General features: G+C 43.1%; 1 protein-coding gene across 4 annotated transcripts in view; it reads left to right on the top strand.

The window, feature by feature from the left end:
* Nucleotides 1-14,558, top strand: part of fermt2 (FERM domain containing kindlin 2) — a 37,779-nt gene that overhangs the window by 8,554 nt on the left and 14,667 nt on the right. For 2 of the 4 annotated variants that reach the window (XM_046413894.1, XM_046413893.1), the window contains exons 3-5: nt 6,061-6,294; nt 12,045-12,173; nt 14,342-14,374. In XM_046413894.1, the coding sequence (XP_046269850.1) occupies nt 6,061-6,294; nt 12,045-12,173; nt 14,342-14,374 (396 nt within the window). The remainder of the gene's footprint in view (nt 1-6,060; nt 6,295-12,044; nt 12,174-14,341; nt 14,375-14,558) is intronic. The other 2 variants (XM_046413896.1, XM_046413895.1) reach the window with 1 other exon arrangement.

Genomic DNA, 14,558 nt, shown 5'->3' with positions numbered 1-14,558 from the left:
GGATCTTAGTCCCAGGGTTTTTTCGTAATATCATTATTCCACTGGGTCCATGAACACTTAATTGTATAAAGCTGTGTTAGGGCGGGGAGTGGGCGAGTACCCCCACGGTTCTGCTGTGTTTGGAAAATGACACAAATGGATACAAACTATCTGTCTCTAAGGAGGTTTCCTCTAATAGCCTTCTTGGCCTCTCCTAAATGCATCAATGCCGATTCTATTGCACTGTGTCGGGCTGGATACTCATAAAATTTGCTGTTAAGATTTCGGTTTCATTCTGTCAAATCAGACACCACCTTATTCTCGGAGAAACAGAAAATATCTAAATTTGGACTGGGTGTATTTGTGTCTGAGAGCAGTAGTGTATAAACACTACTGAAATGAATCAGTATCGTTCACTGTGTCCCCTGACACCTTTTAGGTCTGCCGTGACCTTTAAAGGATCTCTATGTATCACTGTCACAGGACGAAACCTTGATGAACCTTTTGTTCCTTATTTCTGCAGCCTGAAAAGCTTTAATGGAACCACTAAGTGTCCTTTTGTTCCACTGCTTTTCTGGGAACATTTGACTGTTTGCCTGCTACCAGAATCTGGGTCCACCGTGTGCTGCATATTTAATGCCTGTGATAAATGGCATGTTATTGACAATTGGTGAGATGCCGAGCTGTTAAAAAAATCACTGACAGAAATTAGCTCAGCTCAGCTCGTTCAGTTCGGCTCATCAGTGGAAAGCCCTCGAGTTTTAATGGCATTGGTTAGTGAATACCCTAAGGACTCAGCTGGAATAGATCAAAAATATTTGTCGATGATTTCATTTTTGAGGGTGTCAGAGTCAGGCCAGTATTACTCACTCTTTGTACCAGTTGGAACAGATGCATTGCAAGTATGACATCTGGGTTTAGCTGGTTATCTGATCATTCATCACGACTCCAGAAACGAGTTTTTCTACTATCACTTCTGTCTCTGACTTTTAGTTATGATTGCTTGCTGCTGTGTGTGCTGTCTTCGGAATGAGCCAAGGTATTGTTGAATTCTCTGTATCACTTCAATCTTTTACTGTCTGCCACACAGATATTGTCATCACCTGTTTCTATTGAGCTTGTTGTGTTCATGTTGTTGTGCATCTGATGCTTAATGCTGTTTTGCCTGAGTTCACAAGCAAATGAGTGCCTAAAGGCCATTTACAGTAGATCTAATTTAAGAACAATGCAGAAGAGTTGCTTCCGGCATCTTTGCTTGTCAATACTGACCTTCATCCTGCTTCAGTCTGGGAATATATTTAGAAAGAGAAAGGCTTTTATGTTGTAAGAGGGAGATAAACTGTGTATGTGAAAGAGAGAGAATAAGACTTACAAAACTGCAGCTCTGTGTCTTTGTTTTGTGTGAAAACAAGTCCTCGCCTCGCATCGCTGCCCTCGCGGCATCAGAGAGGGAGTCACCAAGGAAACGGCATGTCCAGCCTAACCCAGCTGTAGTGTTTTTATCAGCTGATGGCTGAAAATGACAAAGCCTCATGCTGTATGGCAATGGTTATCGCTGATGGAGAACAGCTTGACTCCGACAGCTCATGAACAACATTTTCAGAGAAAAGGCTAATTGTGCAAGCACAGAGGAGAAACTCTGATTTGTGTGTTTGCTCTTAAATTGCCTAAATCAATGGTGCTAGGTGCCTGGAATTTGCCTTGGGCATCACATTACTGTCGCTGTTATGCTGCTTGAGGCCTAATAAAGAGTAAATATGATATATATATATGTATATGTATATAATATATGTTTGTTTTCCAAGCCCAAAAGCCCAGTGTCACATCTAGAACATGATGGACACTTTTCACTGTTTTCTTGCATTTTGCTGCCCAAATGATAAATCAAGGACATAATCACACATGTGCCTCTCAGCTGATCAGAAAATCCGCTCACGAGTCAGTTTGTATTGTACTTAATTTGACTCTTCTTAATCTTCTCTGTTGTGATGTTAAAATAGTGAGTAAATACTCACTCGACTGTTGAGATTTTTACTGTATGGTTTTTCTGGACTTATTTTTTTTCCCTCAATTTTATGCAGGAGATAGAATTGGAGATGCTGTTTATATATTTAGTATTTTTGGCCGGTAGCCTTAAATTTTGACTTTCCACTTCCCTGTGCTTGCTTTGGCTTTCTTGTCCTCATATTGTTGTGTCCCTAGTTACACCTCCTCCCTCGTCCTCCTCATGTCTCCTTTTCATGCCTTTTCTCTCTTTCCTTCTTTCTCATCCTCTCCTCTGTTGTCCCGTCCCCTCCCCCTCACAGACAGACCCTCCATAAACATAGCTGCCTGCTAATATAAACAACCACGGGTATTCTAACTTGGAGGGTGGGATGGAGAGAGCAAGGAGGAGTGATGGGGAGGAGAGGGAAGATGGGACAATTCCATTTCCTGTATTATCTAAATGAAATGAAATGAAATGGGTACATTTGTGCCTACTTTGCATACAATTTCACTGCGCTGTATTTGAATATTTTCCTTGAAAAGCATTGAAAAATACTCTGTATGAATCCATGTCTTTTTAAGGGAGTACTTCTTGCTGCTGCACGACGGGAGGAAGTGGTTTTGGTCGGGAGCTGCTGTTGTGATCGTGGTGAATGAAAATAACCTATAGATTAATTTAGCTTGTTTAAAGCTCACACTCACAAACACAGAGAGCTAATGTAGTTAATGGATGCGTAAGAACGCCCTGCCTTCAACGCACACACGCCATTTCTGTATCATCTTTCACATCCTGCAGCGGTCATAAAACATGGCTTTGCCAATCTGGTTCCCCTCCCCTTGTCTTACAAGCCGTCCTAGACACACACACACACACACACACACACACACACACACACACACACACACACACACGCACACATACATTTCACTCTACTGAGGAGCTGTGGGTCCACATTTAATGCACCCAATTACTTAGGCCCCTGCTCCTCTGGCTGCTGCATTACGTCAGGCTTGCCAGGCTGTATTTTTAGCATGGACATGCCATTGGCCCTCCCTCCCTCCTTCTCTGTGGATTGAGTTACCACCTTGTTGCTGAAAGTACCCAATGGACTCCCATCCGAGCTGCCCTCCTCCAATCACAACACATCGAACCACTGCGCAATGACACAAGCAAGCAGAAGGAAAAGACCGCGTCCATTAAGGTTTTGGCAGTGGGCGGCGACAAGGAAACAGTGAAGCAGGGGCCATTGAAAGCTCGTTGAGGGTTATGGGGACCGGCCAAGACGTGTATTCATGCTTCGCCACAGACTGTATGGTGGTCATGCACGCTGAGTATAAGGACATTTCTATAGAACATCATGTGGTGAAGACCCGAGTGCCAAACGTTAATGCTAGCTGTTCTGCATTGCTCCCAGACACCAGAAATTACAAGGTTCTAAGAGGAAAAACTGTGAGCAGTGTTATGAAAATACATTCAGATCTATTTTCAAGTTTCCTCTCCTTGCTCCCTCTCATTATTTCAGCCTTTAATAGCACTTCAGTGCACTTAAGGGAGCAGTTTCTCTGATGCTAGCAATGAAGTTGTGTTCTGCACAGCTGAGGCATCAGAATGGAGCGTTGACAGCCAGACCCCATGCTGCTAGAGTAACTTGCACAGGGTCTCAGAAAGAAAGCTTAGAATGTTTTCACTCAAGTACCAAGTGTTTCCCCCAGGAGTAAACAGTATACAACCCAACAGCTTGACAAACAACTCCCTCATCAAATCAGTTCACACAGTCCAAGGCCCTCACAAGGACATCTGCATTGAGATGCTGGTGATGACTCTTCTTCTGAAAACTTCCCTAGCCATTTTAATCACCAGCGTTATCTCTTCCTCATTTCAGTTTGCGTTCCCCACATCACAACAGACTCGTTTCCCGGTTCCAAGCAGCCAACCTATTGTTTCACCTACTCACCCGCTAATCCCAATCATTGAGCTTTTCGAAGGGATCAACAGGAGAGTGTCAACAGTGCATATGGGTGCCCCTATGTAAAGTTAAGGTCAGGGGAAACAATGTCAGCACATGGAAACAGAAGGCCACCAGAGGTTTGAGTTACCATGGCACCAAGCTGTTTGACATATGGTGGAGGTCAGCATAGAGCAGCTTACAAGATTGTTCCGTTGCCTTTTAAATTGTTACCATATTCCTCTCAGAATGAGCAAGAGGCAGTGTGTGCATGTGTCACTGTTGGATTTTGATAGGAAAAAAAAAAAATTAGAAATCGCACATGTTGATGTGTGACGACTCTCTGCTGTTTGCACCCCATGTTTCATTATGGCTCCAGTTACTCCATTAGTAGCTGCATTCTTCCTCTTGTAGTAAGTAGAAGCAGTGTGTTGATGTCACATTTAGACGATGTGCGGCCGTCCTTGGAAAACAAAGTGGGTCCCTTTTCCAGTTAAGGTCAAAATGTGGTTTTGTCTGTTTCACTTGAGGAATATTCGGCATTCACTCACAGTCAATCCAGACATTACTGCATCCAAAGCACAGATACTATGGTCAATTTTTATTTACCGAAAAGTAAGATATGACTGAAACATCTGTATATACATCTGTTAGCCGGCTGAAAGGATTTTAATCCTCTACAGTGTATGCCATCGGGCTGGCATGATGCTGCTGTAGATGACATATTACTCTAAATCAGTGCGTATGCCCTTAAACACTCTTACTGCTGTATATAAGTTGAACTGCTGGACTGCTTTGGTTTAAGGATGACTAAGCAAACTGACGTCTGTGTCTGGACACAGTGACTCGGGGAGGAGAAAAAGAGACCCGGAGTGAAACGGAGCATAGGCTAGTGGAAGTGATGATGGGGTATGTGGGTGGAGGAAATGAGACACCGCTTTGGGAAGTGCCTTCCTGGATTAATGCCGGAGTAATGACATCACTGTTAAAAAAGGAACATCTGAAAATATAATCGACTAAAAACTGCAAGCCTATTGAGTCCATTTCAAATATCATAGACCACAAAGTCCTGCACATCTGAACAAAGTAACATATGCACCTTGTTGGATACAGAATCAGTCGATAAATATTTCTAATACCCCAAAAAGTAAAGAAAGCAAGCACTTGAGCTGGTTGGCCTGCTCTTCATTTAGACATGTTAAACTTTCTTAGCTACTTAATGCAGCTCTCCCATCGAGGTGATAAGTGATGTCAGTAATAGATGAAAATTAACTCTCTTTGAGTGTATTTTTACTAGATATGTGTGATTAAAACCAAAATTTTTAACTTATGCAGATGACAGATGAAATTGTAAATAACATTGCCACTGGCAACATGTTTGGTTCTTCTTGTTCTCTTATTCTGTGTGTAAGGAGGATCACAAACCACCTTCAAAAGCGCATACCTCCTCCTTCTGTATCAGAGTGTGTAGATGCTGTGCTTGTGACAATATTGACTCTTCTGGTTTTAATATTATTATTAGCCAATGATCTAAAGTTTTCCATTTTCAGGCCTGTAAGTTACATCTCTAATTTGCACTACAACACAATGCTTTTGGTGTAGAAACCAGAGCAAGGTGATCTGCAGTAACAGCTGCTTTGAGTTCCCTTAAATCCCTGCGGTTTTCACCTTCTCCCTTGAAGTCAGACACACACACCATGAGACCACAGGTCTGTCCCCATTGTGCTGAGTCCCTGCAGAGTGAAAGCCTGGGAGCTATGTGGGGTTTTGGTTGGCTTGTGTCAGCTTTAGAGGGATCATGGTGCAACTTTGGAACAAAGATGGAGGTATGAACTTGATATCCCCAACGTGTCACACAAACAGCCACTTCTTTCACACACTTGCCCGTCTCCCGCGTCTCACTTTGACTTCACCGCCCTCATGCAAACCTTCTCTGTGCCCTCCATTCACCTCAAATGTGACCCTATGTCCTGGAGGGACATGTTTGGTGAGCTCAGGTCAGTATAGTGTGATGGATACAGGCTGAGTGCTCTAGTTTCACTTTCCTTTTGCCAATACTATCTTTGCTTTGCAAGATAAAAATAATAATAAAATAAAATAAAAAAACAACTCATAATAAACTTATCCTCTCTTTTCTTCCCCTCCGTAGATGTGAAGAAGGACTGGTCAGACCATGCTTTGTGGTGGGAGAAGAAGAAGACATGGCTGCTGAAAACCCACTGGACATTGGACAAATACGGCATCCAAGCCGACGCCAGGCTGCTTTTCACGCCGCAGCACAAGCTGCTGCGCCTCCAACTGCCCAACATGAAGCACATGAAGGTCAAGGTCAACTTCTCGGACCGTGTCTTCAAGGCTGTGTCCGACATCTGCAAAACTTTCAGTAAGTGGAACAATTGTCTCATGTACGGGACAGCAGGCAGAGCTGTGTTCACAATTTTAGTATTAAGATTGAGAAAACAAATGTGAGATTAGGTGTGACTGACTGGAAAAGTGTTATGAGTCTTGAGCACAGAATTTTGGTGCAGTCTACTTGCTGCCGCTGCCCTGTTGAACCAGTCCCTGTAGGACTGTTTTTGGAAAGGTTCTTGAAATACTTTACATCAGACTTACTTAATCATATCCTTCCTCTCATTTTGGTTGTGTGCCTGACAATTTGTTGTGTTTATTAAACATGCTCTGAGCTCTGCATGCTTGAGTCACGTCTCCTGACTGTTGGTCCACCGTTGTCCTTGGACCTGGGCTCCATCAGTCTCACAGTAATGTTTAGTAAACAGAGATTATCAATCTGTCTCGGGCTTATAACAAAGGCACACACCTAAGTACAAATTCATGTACTGTGAATGACTCATACTCTTGGTCACTGTTTTGCTTACCTGTCTTCTGTCTGACTACTAACATGTCCAAATTTTGCTGTCCCTTACTGTCTAAGTAGTACCCAAGGGCCCAGACGCTGTCTAGATCTTCTATCACTGGCACCACCCTGTCCTGTCATAGACATTTCAAAGGGCACACACTCCACACGCCCACTTTTCCTTGGCCTAGATGTCACCCCTTGCCACTGCTCATTGGTCACTGTCCTCCAGTAGGGTTTGCAGAGCCTCCACCAATATAAATCCCTCCATCAGGCAGAGCCATAGCTCACCTGTTGTGTCTTTGTCACTGGATTGTGTTCAGCATGCAGGATCATTGGCTCCGGTGTGTCAGCTCTCCTGTTTTTATTGGCCTCTGCAGGTAGCTGCATTTTGGTTTTAATTTGGCAGGAATGGCGCTTTTCAGAAGTCTACCTGGTCCACAGAGCAGTTCTGTGAAATGAAAAAAGAACAAATGGCATATTTTATTTTGTGTAAATATACAAAGAGACTGTTTTTGAAAGCAGAGACAGGGTGATGGGGGAAAAACAGACCTGCAGCCTTTCTCTCCGCCAGGCCTAGTTAGGAATGTGCCTGCTGTGACTGTAATAAATTTGTTTCAGCTTTGCAGAAATTCAGGACAAATTGCTTCTATCACTGCATTATTGCTTGTAAAAAGCGGAACTAACAATAAGGACAGTTGGAAAGTTCTCAACTGTATCCGTGGGTATGACAGCTGACTTAGCTGACTTATAGCAAGTTTGGCCTGGAAGTGTTTCATTTTTTGTTATCTGGGCAACTTTTAAGTCTTACAATTTCCTGCGCATATTTTCTGCTGACTGCCTGTAGCCTGCACAGCATAGAGAATCAGAGGGGACAGGAAGAAAACGAGGTCTGTCCAATTGGCCTTGACTCCAGACAGCAGAGAGGGAGGGACAGAGATACTGGGAGATAGAAACAGATAGAGAAAGTCAGTAGAGATTTTCAACTCACCATTGGCTCCAGTTCTTTTTCCCTTTTTGTCATACTAATTTATTTAGAGGGCATTTTTGTTCTGGCGTGTCCGGTTAGCTGGTCAGACAGAAGCTATTTCCTGTTCCAAAACAAGTTTTGAGCTCACTCCTTCAGCGTAGTATTTGGCTGTTTTTAGCCCTACCCCTGCAGTTTCTTTTTCTTATTACACTATGCACTTTAAGGAGAATGTTATGCTTTCAACATTTTCTTATTTTGCAATATTACAAAATTGAAATACATACAGTATGTCAATATTATGTTATAGTTTAACCTCAAACCTTCTTTTTTGTCTGCTTTTCAGCACCACTCAAACTCTGATAGTGAGTATCCTATATAGCGCAAAAGCATAGAAAATTAACCTAACGCTCCAAGTAAGAAACCAATTATCGCCGCTTGACTTCTCCCATGTCCATGGCAGCTGTGACATGACAAAGACAAAGTCCATCTGGGCTAGCTGGGAACATAAAGGACTCAGCAAATGGTTGATGAACTGTAATACATGAAAATCACTCAGTTCCACTCCTGTTTTGACCTCTGATTCCATTTGGCAAGTGTTACATCCTGTGCTGCACTGCTTACTTCATGGTGAAGCAAAAGCATTGGGGATTTTCCACTTTTAGTTGCAAGATAACATTTTTTGAACTCTGTGAACAATTCTGAGAATTTGGTTTGAAGTCTGCAGTGTTTATTGTGTTATAGTGCCAGCTGAAACTGTGTAGATGTGCTGTAGGGATGGAACAAAAGATTATTTTCCTTGTTGATAAGATGTCAGAAAATATATAAAATAATTCCTGTCACAACTTTGTGGAATTCAAACAGACATCTTTTAAACGGATTATTTTGTGCATCCTTCAGTTGAGAACCCAAAGATATTGAGTTTTTAATCATATAAAACATAGAAAAGCAGCAGATCTATATATTTGAGAAGATGGATCAATCAAATATTTGATATTTTTGCTATTTTGACTTGAATAGTTTGCTTATGTAGATGTGAAAAAAACAGATGTAGCTGAGGAAAAAATGGACACTGAAGTGGCTCCTCCTTTTGTTCATTTGTACTATGAAGTGTCCCAGTCAGACACGAGCATGTCCCGTCTAGACAACCTGGACTCACTTCCAACACATTAAATTTAAAAGTACACCTCCTACCTCTGACAAGAGGCTGTTTTATTCGTTCTGTGGGCTTTCTGTGAGCCAGCACACAAAATGTACGCTTCACTACTGACTAACACATGACTGTGGATCTGTAAGCCTGAAGTCCTACAAAAAAAAAAAAAATGAGGTTGCTTCTCTCAGCAAAGGACCACTTCAGGGTAACAGGAGTCAGGTTGCTCCACTTAACCGCAGTGGATTTTTTTTTAAGTCAGCACTCCTTAGCTACCATGTGTGGGAAAACTGCCACAATTTATCCAGCAAGAATATTGTAACTCACAGCACTGTGAGATACAACCCAGCACTGAGCAGGCAGAAACGGGATGTCAATATTGGAGATAAGGCAGTGAAGTGTCCAGTTAGAGCGCTGGGTCCTCCAGAAAATTTTTTTAGATGTGAGGCTGTTGCTTCATTGTTTTGGTCCAGCGGATTTATGGCCCATCAACCTGTGGTCTGCTCAACTGGCTGGAGTGCGCGGGCCACTGTTGTCATAACACAGGAAAAGTGCGGTTTGGCCTCCTTTCCAGTCCCTAAATTAAAGTGCGTTATTATCCTTTTTTGAGCGGCCTTTTAGCACCTTCTTTTAGTCTCCTGTCGAAGAGAACTGCTGACACTCTTAACAGGCAGATGAGGTCAGGGCAAAAAATGCAAAAGGTGCTCTCTTTGTGCGCCATATCATCAGTCAGCTCACTCTAAATGCCAGAAATCTAACTTTGCTCTAACTTTCGCCAAACATAAAATATTCACCCCATGGAGATTCTGATTATCCTTTTTCCATTCGACTGAGTCACCTTCTACCCCACGTCACACAAAACCTTGATTTATATGCTCTTGAGTATTGATCAGTCAGCCTTGTAGCCCATTGAGTACCTCCTTATAACATTGAGAAGTATGCAGGGGGAAAACCGAAAGTAAATCACTTCACTTTAATTTCTTTTGTCCATGTAGGGTCTTAAACTGTTTGTACAGCAAACTTTAGTGCTGTAAAATTAGACTGTGACGGTGTTTGTGATTCTTCTGTGGCTGGCCTTACTCACTGCAGTGAATCATGTGTTCCAAGGAGTAGAGCTTGCACACCCAGCTGGCTCTCAGTCAACCCCTCTTCTCTGGCTCTAGGCCCGGTTACTGCCACATGTCTGCAGGATGGAAGATTGGGATCTTATTGTCCTTGGTGTCATTTCTGCTAATGGAATTCCACCAAGGTTTTGTAAGCACTTTAACCATCACTCAGCCCTCCTCCTCCCAGCACGGCCGCAAGTATGTGGTGTGTAGAGGATCAGTCTTTCCCACCAGATCATGATTCTTGAATTATCACTATAAACATACAATTCAGCACTCAACTGAGTATGTCAGCAGAAACTGACTGTAACGTTTGCCTGTCTGAATTTTTTGTTTCTCCTTAGCCTGATTTGGTTATCTTTATCTCTATGTTTTAGGTGGTATCCACACTTTGGTAGACCTGAAATTTTCATCATATCAACTATGCCTCTACTCCCATCATTTGAGCGATTAAAAAAAAAAAAAACACACATACATGTCAATTGATTTACCCCACCCACCCATTTTCCACATGCACTCAGGCACAGGGGTCCAGTAGAGGTGCCTCAAATATAACTTTTACAGGCGCTTGTGTATTTTCATTCCCTCTTCTTATAATGGATCCTGAACCTTTGACAGAACATAGTTTTTTAGCACACTGACTAATGGTTTTATGAACGTTTTGTGGCCAAATTCATCACATACAAGATTGGCCTTGCTTATAGATAAGTTAATTGTTGTTGATGACAATGAACTTGTAAGCAACGGCACTGAAAATGACGATGTTGTAGTAAAATACCACATGCATGTCTGCAGTGCCTCACCAAGAGCTGCAGTCCGACCCATGTACACGCACACACACAGTTTAATACACACGTCATTCTGTGTCTTTGGCTTCCCCGCACAGCTCAGTGGGGCTAAAGCTCGGCAGCGTGCCTGCAACTCACATGGCTGTATAAGGGCACAGGGATTGTGCTTCACCTCTGCAGCAGAGCGGGAATGAAGAAGGAGGGAGGTAAAGAGAGAGGGTGAGCTCCCATCTGGTAGTTCTTAAAACTCCTGGAATGCTTTTGCTTTAGTTACACAAACCAAACACGATTTCTCAGCAAGCCAAGACATTTTCTCTCTCCTTCTGCTCGTGCTTTTCTCAAAATTCTCAGCCTTCTTCAGTCAGTCTGCAACACCTTTCCAATCCTTTATCTTAAAAAAAAAAAATCCACAGATTTATTTCAGTGGATATGAGCATTTTTACAACAGGGCTACACAAAAACACAGTGTAAATAATGAAATAAGGGTCTCAAATATCAGCTCGGTTTAATGAGTTTATATGGAATTCTGAGAAGACTGGATCCAGCTGAGGATCCAGATGTGCTTGCTTCTAGACTAGCACCATTTATTCTAGCCCTGACAGATTCTGGCTGTCTCACTACTGCATCAGAAGCATTCCATCTTAAAACATCATTGTGGTGCTGGATGATGGCTCCCTGGCCTCCAAGCCCAAGGGGAGGGAGGCTGCTCTGTTTTAGTTATTATATTCAGTGTGGTGTCCTTCTGTCTTGTACACAGCTCAGAAACAGGAAGTGATTGTTTATTTCTTTTATAGTTTTTCAGTATCTTCCAGGATGTTTTTTTTGTGTGTTTTGTATTTGCTTTGTACTTCGACATGTTTGTGAAAATAAAAGTTGGAGGAAGGAGGGCACGCAGGAGACCGAGGTTGTGTCTGCCCTGTCTCAGATGGGGATTACAGTTCAAGCAAGATTTGTTGGGGCCCTGAGAAAAGGGATTTGCAATTTTCCACCCCTTGTGTGCCCAGCTGTCTACAGTTCTTATCCATCTCCTCTGTCCCTTTGCTTTCTCTTTCTTTTTCACTTTCTTTTCACTACTTTTTCAATTTAAGTTGCCTTAAGGTTGTGTTGAGGTATTCACCTACGTTGTCTGTGTGCTTTGTGAGAGGTTGTGGTTTATTTGAAGCCAGTTGTTGAAACAACACAAATAACTTGTTTTAGAGTGACTTTTGAGGCAAGGTTATGTTTATGTGGCATCAAATGAACTCTCTCTGCTCTCTCTCTCTGTCCAGACATCCGCCACCCAGAGGAGCTGTCTCTGCTGCGTAAGCCCCGTGATCCCAAGAAGAAGAAGAAAAAGTTGGAGGAGGCGGAGGAGGACGATCTGGAGCTGGAGGGTCCACTGTTAACCCCTGGATCAGGTGAGCTGAGGGATAGTAACTCCTACACAGAGAGGAAACACTTAAGGCTCCATCCAAAGCACTTATTAGAAAGAGAAATGGCTCAAGTAAACTTCAGTCTGTACATTGAATTTTGTAAGGTCGGGATCTACTTTGAATTAATTGTGGACCATTGGGTTGTATTTTTGTTTTTCATTGTGGACAGTAATTATCTCCTTTCCCTCAAACAACAGGTCACTGGCTTCTGTGGAGTGTCTTCTATTGTTTTTTTGTGTCTGATTGCGCCTGTGGGTCGAAAACCGCTAAGATAACTCCCAATTGCTGCACCCTGTTTCTAGTGACCAAATATGAATGTGTGAGTTTGAGGCCTGCATGGGATCTACAGCCCTGGCTCCCGATTCCTTGGCAGGGAGGACAAAGAATGGTTGAGATTCCGCACATAGTTGGTCACGCTGCCATTTTAAACCCAAACCAGGCTACACCACTGCAGTTATCCAGGCCCTCCTACCTCCTTTCGCCAGTGATGGGAGAGTTACAGCCATGTGAGCAGCGAGGAGCAGAACAGAACAGGCTGTACTGCTTTCACAGAGTTAGCATTAAGCAAAACTGCTAACACTGTGAGACAGGCTGAATGAGACTCTTTGTGCGGTTTGAGTCTCTTCTGTCCAGCCTCTGGTCTGTCTGCTGGCTCCTTTAGACTCAGCTCTGCATGCACACATACACTCTCATAAGAGTGGAAAGATGGCTGAACAGTCATTGCAAGCTTGGTGAACCATCACGGTTCTGCTGACATGCTGTTTTTCACTGCAAAGCTAGCTGCAGATTATATATCTACAGTATTTTCCCTGAAATCGAAATAAGATTAGTGATGGAAAATTCAAAAAGAAGGAACTTTCAGTTTTTCTGAACACAGTACATGATGAGCACAAATCCCATCTCTACATTTCATGGGCGTACTGTATTACGATACATCTTGTTTTTAGAGGACGACTGTGGTCACACTTCATGTGATGTAGAAAAATAGTTTGAGCAAGAATGTGCAGAATCTGTTTACTGTCACCACCCTCCATGTGTGCGTCTCTTTTCTGTGTGAGCGTACAAAGACACACACACACACATTGTGCATCCTCCCTATCAGATCACATGCTACAGTGAGAGAGTACATTTCATGACCAAGTTGTAAGGCGTTATTCCCTCCCTTGTGCAGAACGGCTGACCTCTTTGGTCAGGTGTCCTGATGGGAATCACAAGGTTTTGCATAGAGCCAGCGATGCAGTCAGGGCCACAGCCCTTTGCAGCCAACTGCTTGTGCACACTCCACACCACTATGGAGATGAAATAAAAGAGAGCTCAGTATGTTCTTTCAGGAATATTCTAATCAGTCTAATCTATTTTTCTTTTTTGAGCTAGAAATGGGGAAAAAAATTACTAGAACTGAATGAATGAACTGAATTTTATTTTGGTTCAGATACGTATAACACAGAGTAGCTATGTGCACTGCACAGTGAAGTCCACGGTGAGCTCTGAAGCAAATGATATGGGTGGATTATGAACACTACAGTCGGAAGGAGTGTATGACCAATTATTTCTACTTAAAGACTGGTACTGGTATTCCAAAAACCTCAACTTCTACCCAGTATACCATTTAGGAAACTTGACATCTTGTGTCTTGAATGACGTTGGCCATGATGCCAGTCCATCGTGTCACTCTGGGCCCGCCACGTCTTGATGTGCCTGTTATATCTAATTATCTTTCCTGTTGCTGTGGAGAATGACATACCTCACACAGCCAGCACTTTATATTTGTGCTGCAGTTTATACATGCAGGGCTGGGTCACGTTGACCAACGCCTTGTCTGTGTTTTCAATCAGTCATGTTGTGCTGGATGGCTATGAATGGCTGGATGGAAACGACAGAACCTCACTAGTCGTTCCAGGGTGATCTCCCTCTGCAAAAGAGGGGAAACTGAGTCATCATCCAATCTGAGGCTAGCAGTTGGCAGTGCCCGTGGAAATGCCACGGATCTCCTCTTTCTTGTATTTTTCAATTTTTCTCTTCTGTTTCCTGCTGTCGTCATAGAGTGTTGGTATCCTGAATCTGTCCACTTGATGTTGTTTGTTCCCATTCCGCTTCTTCCCTCCACCTCTTTCCTGTCTTTCTCTCTCTTACTCTTTCTTTTTTCATCCTAGCCTCTGAGATAATATACATCGGACCTGTCAAAGGTAAGCTTTCCTCTTCCTCTGTCCTTTACTCTTCAGCGCTGCTTCCTCACCCTCGCCAACCACTTCCTCCCTACCCTCCACCTCCCCTCTCCCCAACCCACAGCTGGAGTGTTGAGGTCACATGACATCTGTAACCTTTGGGACTTGCAGCCGAGTCACCTGACTGCCCCTGCAGAGGAAGTCA

The sequence above is a fragment of the Scatophagus argus genome, chromosome 15 (genome assembly GCF_020382885.2).
Source record: "Scatophagus argus isolate fScaArg1 chromosome 15, fScaArg1.pri, whole genome shotgun sequence".
NCBI classification, from domain to species: domain Eukaryota; kingdom Metazoa; phylum Chordata; class Actinopteri; family Scatophagidae; genus Scatophagus; species Scatophagus argus.
This window is presented reverse-complemented; position numbering and strand designations above follow the sequence as displayed.